General features: G+C 45.9%; 1 protein-coding gene across 1 annotated transcript in view; it reads right to left on the minus strand.

Moving 5' to 3' along the window:
• Window positions 1–754: 754 nt before the first annotated feature.
• Window positions 755–12,614, minus strand: part of adcy9b (adenylate cyclase 9b) — a 29,157-nt gene continuing 17,297 nt past the window's right edge. Inside the window, exons 2-10 of the mRNA XM_071908415.2 lie at window positions 9,628–9,800; window positions 7,899–8,009; window positions 7,214–7,470; window positions 6,911–7,013; window positions 5,547–5,755; window positions 4,591–4,750; window positions 4,090–4,232; window positions 3,453–3,484; window positions 755–2,118 (exon numbers count right to left, since the gene is read on the minus strand). Coding sequence (XP_071764516.1) covers window positions 755–2,118; window positions 3,453–3,484; window positions 4,090–4,232; window positions 4,591–4,750; window positions 5,547–5,755; window positions 6,911–7,013; window positions 7,214–7,470; window positions 7,899–8,009; window positions 9,628–9,800 — 2,552 coding nt within the window. The remainder of the gene's footprint in view (window positions 2,119–3,452; window positions 3,485–4,089; window positions 4,233–4,590; window positions 4,751–5,546; window positions 5,756–6,910; window positions 7,014–7,213; window positions 7,471–7,898; window positions 8,010–9,627; window positions 9,801–12,614) is intronic.

The following is a 12,614-nucleotide window of genomic DNA, read 5'->3' on the forward strand; positions in this document are numbered from 1 at the left end:
CTCTGTCTTTCATGAAGAACATGAAAACGTCCTCTGCAGCGTTTTAATGCAGATTGTACTAATACTCTAATCTTAGAGCATCTATCTTATTTCCCTTTTGATTCCCCTCAAATTGTCGCACTATAAGGTCAGCTTGTTGAGCTCTTCATTGATAAAAGGCAGAAATAACACTGCAAAATGAGACTGCAAAACATGACAGACTAAAAAAGTAACCTTGTAACAAAAGCAAAGCATTTTCTTCCAAAAAACATTGCACTGTTTTTCCCTTTAGATCTCTTACTCTTCCCTTACCCAAAAAGGCTTAGTCTACACATTATTCTATTCTAAAGGCACTTAAAAGACATATGAAATACAAAAGGCAAAACAAAATTCAAAGAATCGAGATTAAAGGTGTTACTGATAATCAAGTAGGCTAATGGGAGACGATGGGATCTGTAGCAAGTAGGAGAATGTTCAGAGTCGGCCATTGCATCCCATGTCCTACGTGTGTTCCTGCCTGACACGCTTTCTGTGGTCCACCCAGCACCCTCCGCTGATAATATCAGCCAATCAGGCCATCAGTTTAAGACCAAAGACAACCTGCTGGCTGGCTGATGCAGAAAACAGCCCTCTGGGTCTTTCCCTGTAGGGTTAGGGTTTCTATCTGGGCTAGGACCAAACGCACACCAAACTCCAGAAATGCCAACAGGCAGGAACAAGAGACTGAGCTTAAAGGGCAGAGGATTAATGATAAAAGTGCCACTGTAGAAAATTCTTAAAGTTTGGTTAGCTCTCCAATGTTACTGTCATAATCATCCTCGTTTTTGTCCTTCTCTACGTCTTTCTGTGACTCCGCTGTGGAATTTTGGGTTGTATTTTGCTGGACCGAGGGAGAGATGATGAGCTGTTTGTTATTCGTAGAGGGAGGAGGTCCTCCTAGATTGGTAATAGGCAGAGATGTCAGGCCAGCGTAAGACGAGGAGCGCCTGGCATGAGAAGTCTCTGCGGAGGGACGTCTTTCACGGCTGTCTGCCCTCTCTCCACACTCTGCCTCTCTCTCGTGGCCCAAGAGGCCAATGCCAACCCCTGTGCTGGTGCTGGGCACCACAGTATTGGTACTGCTAGCAGTCACGCTGGTTGCGGGCACCATGCTGGCGATTTCATCAGTGGGCGAGCGCCCGATGCTGCCGTCCACCTGCGCCCGGATCTCCGGTGAGACGGAGAGTTGGTACTGCGGCACGGGGCCACTGTCACTGCTCTTGGGGTACAGGAAGGTCTTCATCTGACCTTTGCCCTTGACATTAACGGTGCCACGGTAGTCAAACTCATATTCCATGCTACTGAGCACACAGTAGCTCTCCTCGCTGACCTGGACACGACACTCCACGCCTGTGGTATCCATGCGACTGGCAATGTTGACTGTATCGCCCCAGATGTCATAGAGTAGCTTCGTGGTGCCGATCACGCCTGCTGTTAGAGGGCCATGGTTGAATCCGATGCGAAGCTTGAAGCCGAAGCCCAGCATGTTCTTGTTGAAGTCGTCCACCACGTGCATCATTTCCAGGGCAAAATCAAACAGCGCCCGGAGGTGGGCATGAGGATGGGCTGCATCTGCACACTGCTGCGCATTGAGTCCTGAAGCTGCCATGTACGTGGCACCGATGGTTTTGATCTTTTCGATGTTGGTGAAGGCAGGCTTCCGTAACAGCTCATCGAAGTCTCCGATTAGCTCATTGAGGACGCGGTAGCACTCCTTGCCTCCCTCGTAGCTTTCTTCATAGAACTCACTGAAGTTAACAATACTAGCAAAGATGACGCCCACATTGTCATGGTTCTTGGAATAGCTCTGGGTGACCTTCAGCTGCTCGGCCACGTGGATGGGGATGATGTTGCGGAGCAGCCAGTCGGCCTGGTCCCTCATGTTCTGGATCTTGATGCGGTGCTGATCAGCCTCCACGTTGCCGTGGTAATGCAGGCGGTAACTGACCTCAAACTCACGGTTAAGGAACCAGACCAGGAGGAGGAGCAGGAAGAAGGCCACGCAGGCTTCAGGGGCCAGTAGGTCCTGCGGGTCGGGTGCTGGGTCTGGGTCTGCTGGGCTGTCAATCACACTCATGGAGCTGTTATTGGTCTGATCATCTGACCTGGAAGAGAAAAAGAAAACAAGAAATTTGGGGAAAGGGAAGGCGAGTGAGAGAAGAAATAGTAAGGAGGGAAGGGAAAACATGAAGGGGATGGAGGATGGAGGAAGTGTTATTGATGATTTATGTTTCTGAGTTTTGCATGTCAAAACAAGACGGTGTACAGCTGATACCCACAGAGGGCTGTGGGGATCTGCAGCTGCAGAAGCTCTTGGTGTAAGTTACATGCACCTTTCCAAAATTTCAACTGCGCATCATGCAGGCACTTCACATGAGTGGTTACCAGCAGCTGTCTATCAAAAAGAGGAAAACTGATTGGTCAGTGATGCATGTCTTCTTCACAGCTAAGCGCAAATAAGAAAAAGCCCTGTGCATTCTGCTGTGCTGTCTACAACACTACCATGTGAACTGTGCACAGGTATAAACAAGGTGTGAGCAGAGATACAGAGGGATAATGGTGACAGCAAAGCAAGCCATGTATGTGCCACAGAATTAACTATACTGAACATATACAATAATGTGCATGGATTATCATTGTACTCACCAGAAAAACAGACCGTTGGCAACACTGGAGGAGACAAAACACAGGTAGCAATAATCAGATACTGCTCATCTGATCATGTACTCTTTTTTATTCCCAAATTCAAATGAGTAACCCAGTGTCATCAAGTCTTTACAGTATTGTTCATTACAAATTTTAAAGCGATATCACATTTTCAACAACAAATTCTGTGTAACCCCATTTACACTGAGCCACTTAAAAAAAGACAAGTGTAAATGCAACCAAGACGCATTGGAGACGGTTTTGTATCCGATTGCTCAAACCACTTCCGGAGGTGGTTTGAGACGCATTGTATCCTCAAGTTTGCCAAGTGTAAATGCATCAACCATCAACTCCTCCCAAACGGAACAATGTCTCTCAACAACGCCCTTAATGAATACTGATGCATGTAAATGTGCTTGTCATTCCATTCTCTGTGTGAGAAAATTACAAAGACAGAAAAGAGAAATTTCCAAGGTTCAGTTCGGGCATCACAGACGAAATAAAGTTTGAGTGGCAACATGTCACAGCAGCAGTTAATGCTGCCAGCTCCAAGAGCCGGACCGTTTATAAAACTAAAACTACAGTAAAAATAAAAATATATATAAAGATATAAAAGTTGACCCCAAGAAGTTCATTGCGGTGGTGGAGAGCTGGCTGTAGAGGACGGCTGTGTGCCCGGCACCGGCATTTCCAATGCACCACAAAACCATAACGCATCACTAATTTATAACCTTATGACATTAAGTCCAATTGCTAAACACCTTGAATTTGTCGCAATTATTTGAAACAAATTGGGGCTCTGCTAAAAGACTGTAATGCACTTACTTCAGACTAATTCATACCATATATGAGGCTATAATGAAATGTAGATGCTTTTTGGACAACCGAAAAAGAAAAAGCGGCAACAAAGACACTATTTAGTTGTAGACGTTCTTCTGACACAGAATATTATTATTAGAGGGATTTCTACTTTGCTGTAGAGTCGGCCTAGAAATGAACTGAGCGTAAAGGCCATTTTTATTTTATTTCACTGCTTGTCGCCATTCCCCACTGTCTCCAAAATGTGCGCACGCTGGGTCAGTTTCTGTAGCGGTACGCACATTCTCTCTACAAGTGTTTTTTTTATAATCTGAGTGAAGTAGCGCCTGCTGTCTAACTTGAAGAATACGCAGGAATGCATACAAAATCGGAATTTCTGTGGCGCCTGCCATCTCCACATTTGCATACATCACGGGAAAGCAGGAAGAGATGCAATCGGATTTCTATCTGGCTAACGGAGACGCATTGATGTGGCCAGGTGTAAATGGAATGTGGATAAATCATATCTGGATACTATCTGGATAAGGGACGCATGAAATGACAAGTGTAAATGGGGCCTGTTATTCCCTTTGGTTGAAACCTCTTCAGTACATAAGTGTGTAGTACCTGCAGGGGGGGCTGAAGAGCAAGGCCAGCATCGCCAGTCCCACCAAAGTGGCTAGAGCCGAACGCATCCAGTAGCTGAGCTGGCAGAAGTTACAGTACTGGATGATGGCTATGATGACAGCACAGCAGGTGAACATGGTGAACTGGGGAACAGACAGGGCACAGAGCAACCTTCATTAGTCAAAAGAGCCCAGGATTATTACATACATAACACTGACTATTAGCTGTATTTAACATACAACTGACAGACAAAAGTTGAGTCTAATATAGTCAGGGATGGAAATTATCCTAGCCTGGTAGCCTTACAGGTAGCGTGCTTTACAGGTCAGGCAAGAGCAAAACTCTCCTCCCTACTGCATAATTTGACTGGGGGCCAATACAGATGCTACAGAGACAGCAGCCAAATAACACTGCCAGTATCCAAAATCCTCATGATCCATCCCTGAATACAGGGACAACTGAGTGGGATATCTTCCACCTATGAAAGTAACAGCAGTCCACCTGGATGGAGAGATGCATGTCACAGGTGACATGGGAGAAGACAGCCACAGCGGGCAGCGACACCAGGACGGCTCCTATGAGATGGCGTGGCACCCAGCCTGAGATGGCCCTCATCAGGCCCCGAGTGCAACTCAGCACACTGTCCAGGTAGAAGGCCATGCTGGAGGGGGAGGAGGAGAGGAAGCATGCACAGTTAAAATATCGGATTCATCGTTACATTCTGATATTTGTGATATTCCATTTGACCCCAGCCTGACCCCACCCTGAATATTAGGCTAATACAGGGCATGTCAACACCTGAGTATGTGTTTACAAAACTTCTCAGTACATGTTTGCTAACCAAGGGTCAGTAAACAAGACCACCTATCTCTATTATAATCCCATTCATTTTAACAGATGATCACTGATTCGTGATCAGTGCACCGACTTTGAGAAGCCTCGTAAATAGGGACCAATTTATTTATTTTAATACATTTCAGCTAAACATTCTATATGAAGAGAAACAATGCATAATCTGTATGATCATACTGCCTGGGATTTAATCTGCAACCTCCAAGAGGTGTTTGATTATATTTTTGCATGTATTTATCTGTGCACTTAGATAAGAAAGGCTTTTTCTCACTGCCCAGCATTCCTCATCATGTCTTCCTTTCTGCTTTCCAACTGTCTGAATAAATAAAAAAAAAACATTTAAGGTGAGTGGACTGCCCACCCACTCTCCTACTTCCTCATTAGCATTTCAAATCAAAAGGCACAACAGCAGAAAGCACATAGCCATGAACAACAAGCCTATGTGATAATCATGTAAACTGCCAGTCATAACACGATTTTCTCATGTGCATAAACAAATGCAAATGCAATTTTCTGACTTCTTCAGGCAGGTAAAGATAATCCAGTCACAGTTCCCGCAAGCAAACCATATGCCTCTAATTCCTCCGTCCCCCCGTGTCTCTCACCGTATCGCCAACAGCAGAGCCAGGGCCTCCAGCAGGGCGGCACCAGCAGTCAGGATGAGAGCCGGCGTGGACGGACTCTGCTGGGTGAGCAGCGGCCGAAGGAAACAGGCCAGGGAGAGAGCCAGGAACACTGCGCAGCACAGCAGCATGTCCAGGAAAGAGCTGAATGTTGGGCTGGCAAAGGTCTGCACCGCCGCCTGGGTCTCCACCTGGGACAGAGAGAGAGACAAAAGCAGAGGAGAAATAAGGTAGTGGAGGGGAAAAAAGTCAAAATGGACACGGGAATATGAAAAGGTACAAGAAGGGAAAGTAGTTAGAAGATGGATTTTATTTTAGGAGGCGGGGCATATATGGTATTTCCCAAATTGTACAGGTCATCCCTATATCTGCTATGGACTGATGATCTGTCCAGAGTGTTTCCCTGCCTAACATCCAATGCATGCTGGGATAGGCTCTAGCCTCCCATGAACCTGCATAGGAATAAGTGGGTAAAGAAAATGAATGAATGAATGAATGAATCCCTAAGTCTTGCAGCTTGTAATGCAAGTGGGAAAGGAAAGTTACTGATTTGAAAAAAGTTTGCGTTCCCTTTTGTGAAATGATTATAATTTGTTATTGTATTATTATTATTAATATTATTATTATTATTCCCTGCCTTCTGCCCAAGACATGATGGGGTAGGCTCCAGCTCCCCCAAGAAATAATGAATCATTATTATTATTATTAGTATTATTTGTTAAGGTTGAGCTGCGTGGTATAAAAGGCTTATCTTCTTTGCCTAGCGCTCAGCACAGATTCCTTCTGGGTCAACTGGAAGTGGAAATTAATTAAGAAACCCTTAACAACAAATGAATTAACTACCAAAGTCTCTACTGAAATCTATTGCAGTTCCCATGTTAATGACTCAGACAGTAAGACTTCACAGTGTAGCAACAGTTACAGCTGTGAGATTGAAAATGCACTTCTGAGGCTACACCAGCAGAGGACATTACAAGCTAATACAACACTGCTTGTGAGGTCCTGCAGTGATTTCTCTTTGCCGCAGTCCTGACTGGTCTGGTCATAGCGCAGTGCTTTACAGGCTTCCCAGACAAGACACAGACACACAAAGAAACACAGACAGACAGACAGGCAGACAGACAGACGTGCCCACACACAGGCACACAGGCACACTCATATCTGAAGGCAGCAGAGACAGGATAACCGGCATCAGTGTGAAGACATTGGTTTTCCCTGACAGTTTTGAAGTCTGAACGGTTGTCAGATCACAGTGAGACCAAAAACAACCGAGTCAAGCTCACAGTACACAGAGAGAGATAGAAATACACACAAACACACACACACAAACACACACACACACACACCTCCTCCTGGAAGCTTGTCCGGTAGGCAGACTCTAGGCTCTTCTCCAGGAAGGTGTGGCTCAACTTGTTGATGGGGGGCTTGTAGAAATAATCCTTCATCAGGCTGTCAGAGGCACAGAGACCAGTCAGTACAGAATAAAAAAAAGAAGAAAGAAGAAAAGAACTCCTGATAGGCCGGGGAGTCGACAACAAATCACATGAACAGCTGGGCTTTGTCTATATCGTCATTAAATGTTGAAGGATTCATCTTAATGCATAAACTCTTAAGTCATCCTCAAGTGAAAAGTAGCCAACACAACTCACCTGTCCTCTTTGATGACATCCACAAAGTGGGCGTCGCTCCTCTCTCTGAAGTTCTTGGAGCGTAGCGGGATGAGCGCTGAGTGGTCCATGCCCATCGCCCCTCCGCCCCACGTCTTCTTCTCCTTCTCCTGCAGCATCTCACACAGCGACGTCTGGCTGTTGGTCAGGGCCTCCAGCCGAGGACTCAGCAGGCCGTTCAGGGCCTTGGGGCCACGCCCTGCGGGGGCCGCTGGGGAGCACTTCAGAGTGGAGGGGTCCTGGGGCGGAGAAGAGGCAGGAAGAGAGATGGAGCCTGAAAACTCATCCTGAATTTCCAAAAAGAGGGCATAGTTATTGATCCTGGTCCCAAGCGAAAAAAAGAGAAAAAGAGAGAAAGAGAGAAAGAGCCTATTCTGCACATACTACATTATCTGCAGTGGGATACACTGTACATTTTAACCAATGGGATTCTCTACAGCCTGCCACAAAGTGAAACAAAATGTCAAAAAATGTCAGAACTGCCTTGGCGGGACTTTCTTTTCTAAATGATGAGATAGTGAAGTTGTAAGTACGGAGTCTAATTCAAATTGAAAATGTCAAACTGCTTTTGATCATGTAATGATGTCACTGTCACTTGATAATAACCATCTGAGATAAACAGTTTAAAGTCCCATTCGTCAGGCTGAGGTAATGACGGCAGGCTAACCTTGTTGCTATTGTTCTTGTGGTCGTCATGGCAGCCGTTCTGCACCGCTCCTTCCTCCAGAACCTGATCCTCCCCTGGTATCAGGACCACACTGCAGGAGAGACAGGGAGACTGCAGAGAAAGAAGAAAGAGAATTAATAAAGGGAGAGATACAGATCAAGGGGAACAGATGAGCAGAGAAAAAAAAAAGAAAAGAAGGCAGAGATCAAGAGTGTTGGGGACAGCAGGAGAGACAGAGAGATGATAAAACTGCCGCAGATCATCAGCTGCGATGAGACAGCAGCAACACAAACCCTGTCACTTTAACATTAACTAGAAATGCAATGACAAGTCTTCCACTCATTTCCCATCTTTTTTGTTGGCTGGACATAATCTACTTCAGCAGCAGTGGCAGGGCCAACTGAGAAAGATGGAGACGGAGAGGAAGAGGAGGGGTAGAGGAGGTTTGGATGGGCTCAAGGTCTGTATTTTCATCCCACTCATCCTCTTCAAACAGAATGGAAAGAATAAAAGAGAGAGCAAGAAAGAGAGCGAGAGAGAGAGAGACATAATAATTATGCTATGCTATGACTGACCATGACACAGACATGTACAAGGTAGTGTGGAGCATTGATGTGCCAAAACACATACACACACACACACACACACACACACGCACTCCCTATATAATGTAAACACACAGCGATAAAGCACACTGCATCTATATTGCTACACTGGGATATGAGCCTACAGTGGGATACACACACACATTTCTCACCACACCTGCCTAATAAATCCTTTCACACATTCAAATGCTATTAAGCCGCGTGTGTGTGCATGTGTGCGTGTGTGTGTGTGTGTGAGCACACAGACAGAAGATGAAAAGCTGCAAATAGGAGTCATTAGTTGTAGGCAGAGAGCTTGTGAAGGGCTTCCCCTCTCCCAGCGCGAGGTACCTCATTAACGGGCCTCGGACCCCCTCCACTCGCCTGCCTCCCATCATTCCCATCTCCTCTGTTCTTTTCTCTCCTCTCCATCCTCCATACTCCTTTTTGCCCTCAACACCCCTGCCTCCACCTGCCTTGGCAGAGATACTAATGTGTATGTAGGAAGGAGAAAGGGGGTTAATTGGAGTGAATATAAGGCAGTGTGGTTGGATGTAATGTATGGCTAAGGTTGAGGTAATTATTGGGAGTAATGTGGTGCAGGGTTTTCGGGGAGTCCTGTGTGACCCAGTGGGATACTGTGGAAGCCAATAAGAAATTCCCCTTGAGGGTAGAACTAAGAAGGTCATGATGGATGACCATGTTCTGTGTTGATGAGCACTAAGGGTCAGTTGTTACACAGATGGCTGGCTGGGGAGGGTAGCGCTTTTCATTACCTGATTAAAATGATCTCACTGTTTTACCGGCAGTTTCTTATTAATAAGGATTTAACGAGGACGGAGATGCTACACAAATGGAATACACAGATATGCAGATGAGAGCACACGCATGTGCACACAAACACACACACACACAAACTGAGATAAACTGAGGTGGGAAAACAAAGACTGCTCTAACCTCGCAGGTCTACCGAGGTTATTATATGATGTGGTTAACTGAACAAATGGAAAAATTCAAATTGGTGAACAGGGTGATGAAAGCCATTACAGCCAAATTGCTTTGAATGATAATGTTTCCTTTGTGTTATCTCTTCAACGTGTGCGGCCGGCTGGTGTTTCATCCCATTTTGTCGGAGATGAGCTCACCTGGGCTCTGTCCGGGGGCAGGGTGCAGGCTGAGGGGGCTCCATCGGGCGTGTGCGCTCTGGGCGTGGGGCACCGAGGCTCCCCAAGCTCTGGCCCAGACAACCCCAACTGGGAGCAACTGCAGTGAGAGTGCGGCTCCAACTTCCTCCCCGAGATCAGGTAGGTCTTCAGGCCTGGAGAAATGCGCATGCAAAAAGAGACAGAAAGGGAGAAAGAAGCATGTCAGTGGCAGATCAATTTACAGCTGGAAGAGGCTTGAGTTGGGTTTATTCACCCCAGTGTGGATAAAGCTATTGGTGGTTATGGAGTTGTTTTAGGATTCAGCTGAAGCTCAGGACCCTGTAGGATGAGCTCCCTGAGTGAAATATATAAGCAGTCTAAAAGTCTTTACAGGGTCTAGCAGGCACCCAGAATCCAAAAAAGGGAGAAGTGCTGAATATCAATTTGTCCCAGTTGAAAAAGGCAAGGTAATGCTTAGCCCTCAGTAAGTACCTCATGAGTCATCATGTGGCCATATAAGTACATACACATGCATAACCCATAGTGTTTCTTGACTTTTTATTACATACTTTGTTAAGCATTTATGTGGCATTTTGTTCGCTTATCCAAAATCAAAGAGTAGTCAGACAGAAAAGGTGAAAATACTGAGAGAGCGACACCAAGAAAGGAAATGTATTCCCTGCTTTCAAGGTCCACAGATCCATTTTGTCCACTCTCATTTCTTTTCTCCTCTCCTCTCCATACCCATTTCTCTACTCCTCCCCTGTGGCCTAAGGGAATGACAAAGGTCTGCCTGGCTGCAGTGCTGAGCTCCTCCCATACAGCCTCCCTAATACCTTTTCTCTGTAATGAGAAACACCGCTCCTTCACAGGCCTGATAAACTCTATTTCAATTAAGTATCATACAAGTGCCTTTTATTTGTTCATAGTCTGATGAAAAATGACAATAGTGTGTGTGTGTGTGTGTGTGTATCTCTGTGTGTGTGTAGGTTTTATGCATGTGTGTCTCTAACCATGAGTGCTACAGAGGATAAGAAGGACAGAGGGTCAAAAAGGGCAGCATCTCGGCGCTCTGCGAACATTATGCTGTGTTGTGAAGCACTGCAGACAACACAGATAGTGGCACTGACCTCTCTTGGAACTGATTGCAAAAGACAATAACTGAAAAGGATGTCTATTCAGCTCACTGCATTGAAACAAAGCAGGCTTTGACAGGACCTCTGTGTGCGTGTGTGTATCGACGCATCAATACTGAGCCCGTACAGTATGTGTATGTGTGTGTGTGTGTGAACTTGTTGCATCCTCCTCTGCATTCCCCCCTCCCGTCTCCTCTGCTGTTTCTTTTTCCAGTCAGCAAACACTGGGTGACAGGCCGCAGCTACAGTAACAGGTAGGCGTGTGTGTGTGTGTGTGTGTGTGTGTGTGTGTGTGTGTTTGTCAGTAGCACAGGTAAAGCGCCTGTGGTCCTGTGCTTAGCCACATAATTCAACTGTCAGTGAAGCCCCAGCCTCGGGCCTCCGAGCATTGTCGGCCCTAAGTACTTCAGACAGGTCTGCCACCGCCTAGCCTCTCCGGAGCCACCCTGGGGCTTCACTTTCCAACACACACGCATCCTACACATAAGACACAAGGGCACACATACAGTCTCATTCGCATCTGTACACAGAGGAACAGGCACACACACACACACGCACGCACACACACCAAAGAACGATGGGGCAAATACAGAGACACACAGATCAAGTAGCAGACATAAAATGATAAGAAACTAACATGCACACAAAGAGACAACTGTAAACACATGTGCCATTATGAGAGACACTCGCACACAAAACACCCCCCTGCCCCCCCCCGAGCCATCTACACACCCATTCAAACACACACACACACACAGTAGAGGTGTAGATGGACCGCTTTGCTGTGGCTGGGTCGATAGCCATGGTCATGAGGATTCAAGCCTGGGAAATGAAGGCAGTAAACAGCAGTAACAAAGAACTAATTCCTCGCACCAGTGATGCAGAATGGCACAGGAGAGCAGAACAGACAGCGGGAAACTGAGGGGAGCTTTTCACTCCGACTTCCTCTGAGAATGACAATGTCTAAGTGTGAGTGTGTGTGTGTGTGTGTGTGTGTAATAAGGACCCAGAGACAGACACGAATGCACACACACACACACACACACACGTTGAGAAAGCACACACACTGTGCAGACTGATTCCATTAGTTTGCTAATCAAATCCTTCACTCCCACCCACCATGACACACATTGACTTCCGTTTTGTCTCCTTCAGCCGTGCGCTTATTGGGTCAATAATGTTACCTTTTTCTCCTTTTCTCTCTCTCTGTGCCTCTCCTGTTCTTCCCTCTATCTATCTATCAATATCTCTACATGAAGCTTGGGTCAGAAGAAGTAGAACTGACCGCCCACGACAAACAGTATTCTTTGAACTTGCATGGGTGAAATGGCTTGAAATTCAGTCACTGGAAAGGAGAGACAACAGTATGTAAGCCAACAGAGAGATATCAAAGGAAACAGTGTCTCCTCTGAACTGTGGGTATAGATTTGTACAGATGTTAATGTTTTCCTATCTGTTCACATGGATTTCTACAAGTCATGGAAGCATTTGAGTCAGAAAAAGAGCGGAGTCCATTTTGAGATAAAATACAGAGCTACTAAAGCAGGTGAGTCATACTTTATTATTTATATATTTGAGTCACGATTCATATAAAACCCTATATCTGCTGTAAAAGCAGACATAGGGATTCTGTAAGAAGGGAACCATCCCAAATCCACCTTTGCAGGAATCACTGGACCATTCAGCTCTATTCCCCAATACCATAGCAACTCAAAGACAATGCAGAAAAGTGGGAATGGCAAGCTACACTGACCAACGAATGACTAGAGAGAAATGAAAGACAGAGAGAGGACAGAAGGGGAGGCAGAAGGGGATGATGAACTGAAATTGGTAGTGGATGAGAGAACGACA

This window comes from Centroberyx gerrardi, chromosome 7 (genome assembly GCF_048128805.1).
Source record: "Centroberyx gerrardi isolate f3 chromosome 7, fCenGer3.hap1.cur.20231027, whole genome shotgun sequence".
NCBI lineage: Eukaryota > Metazoa > Chordata > Actinopteri > Beryciformes > Berycidae > Centroberyx > Centroberyx gerrardi.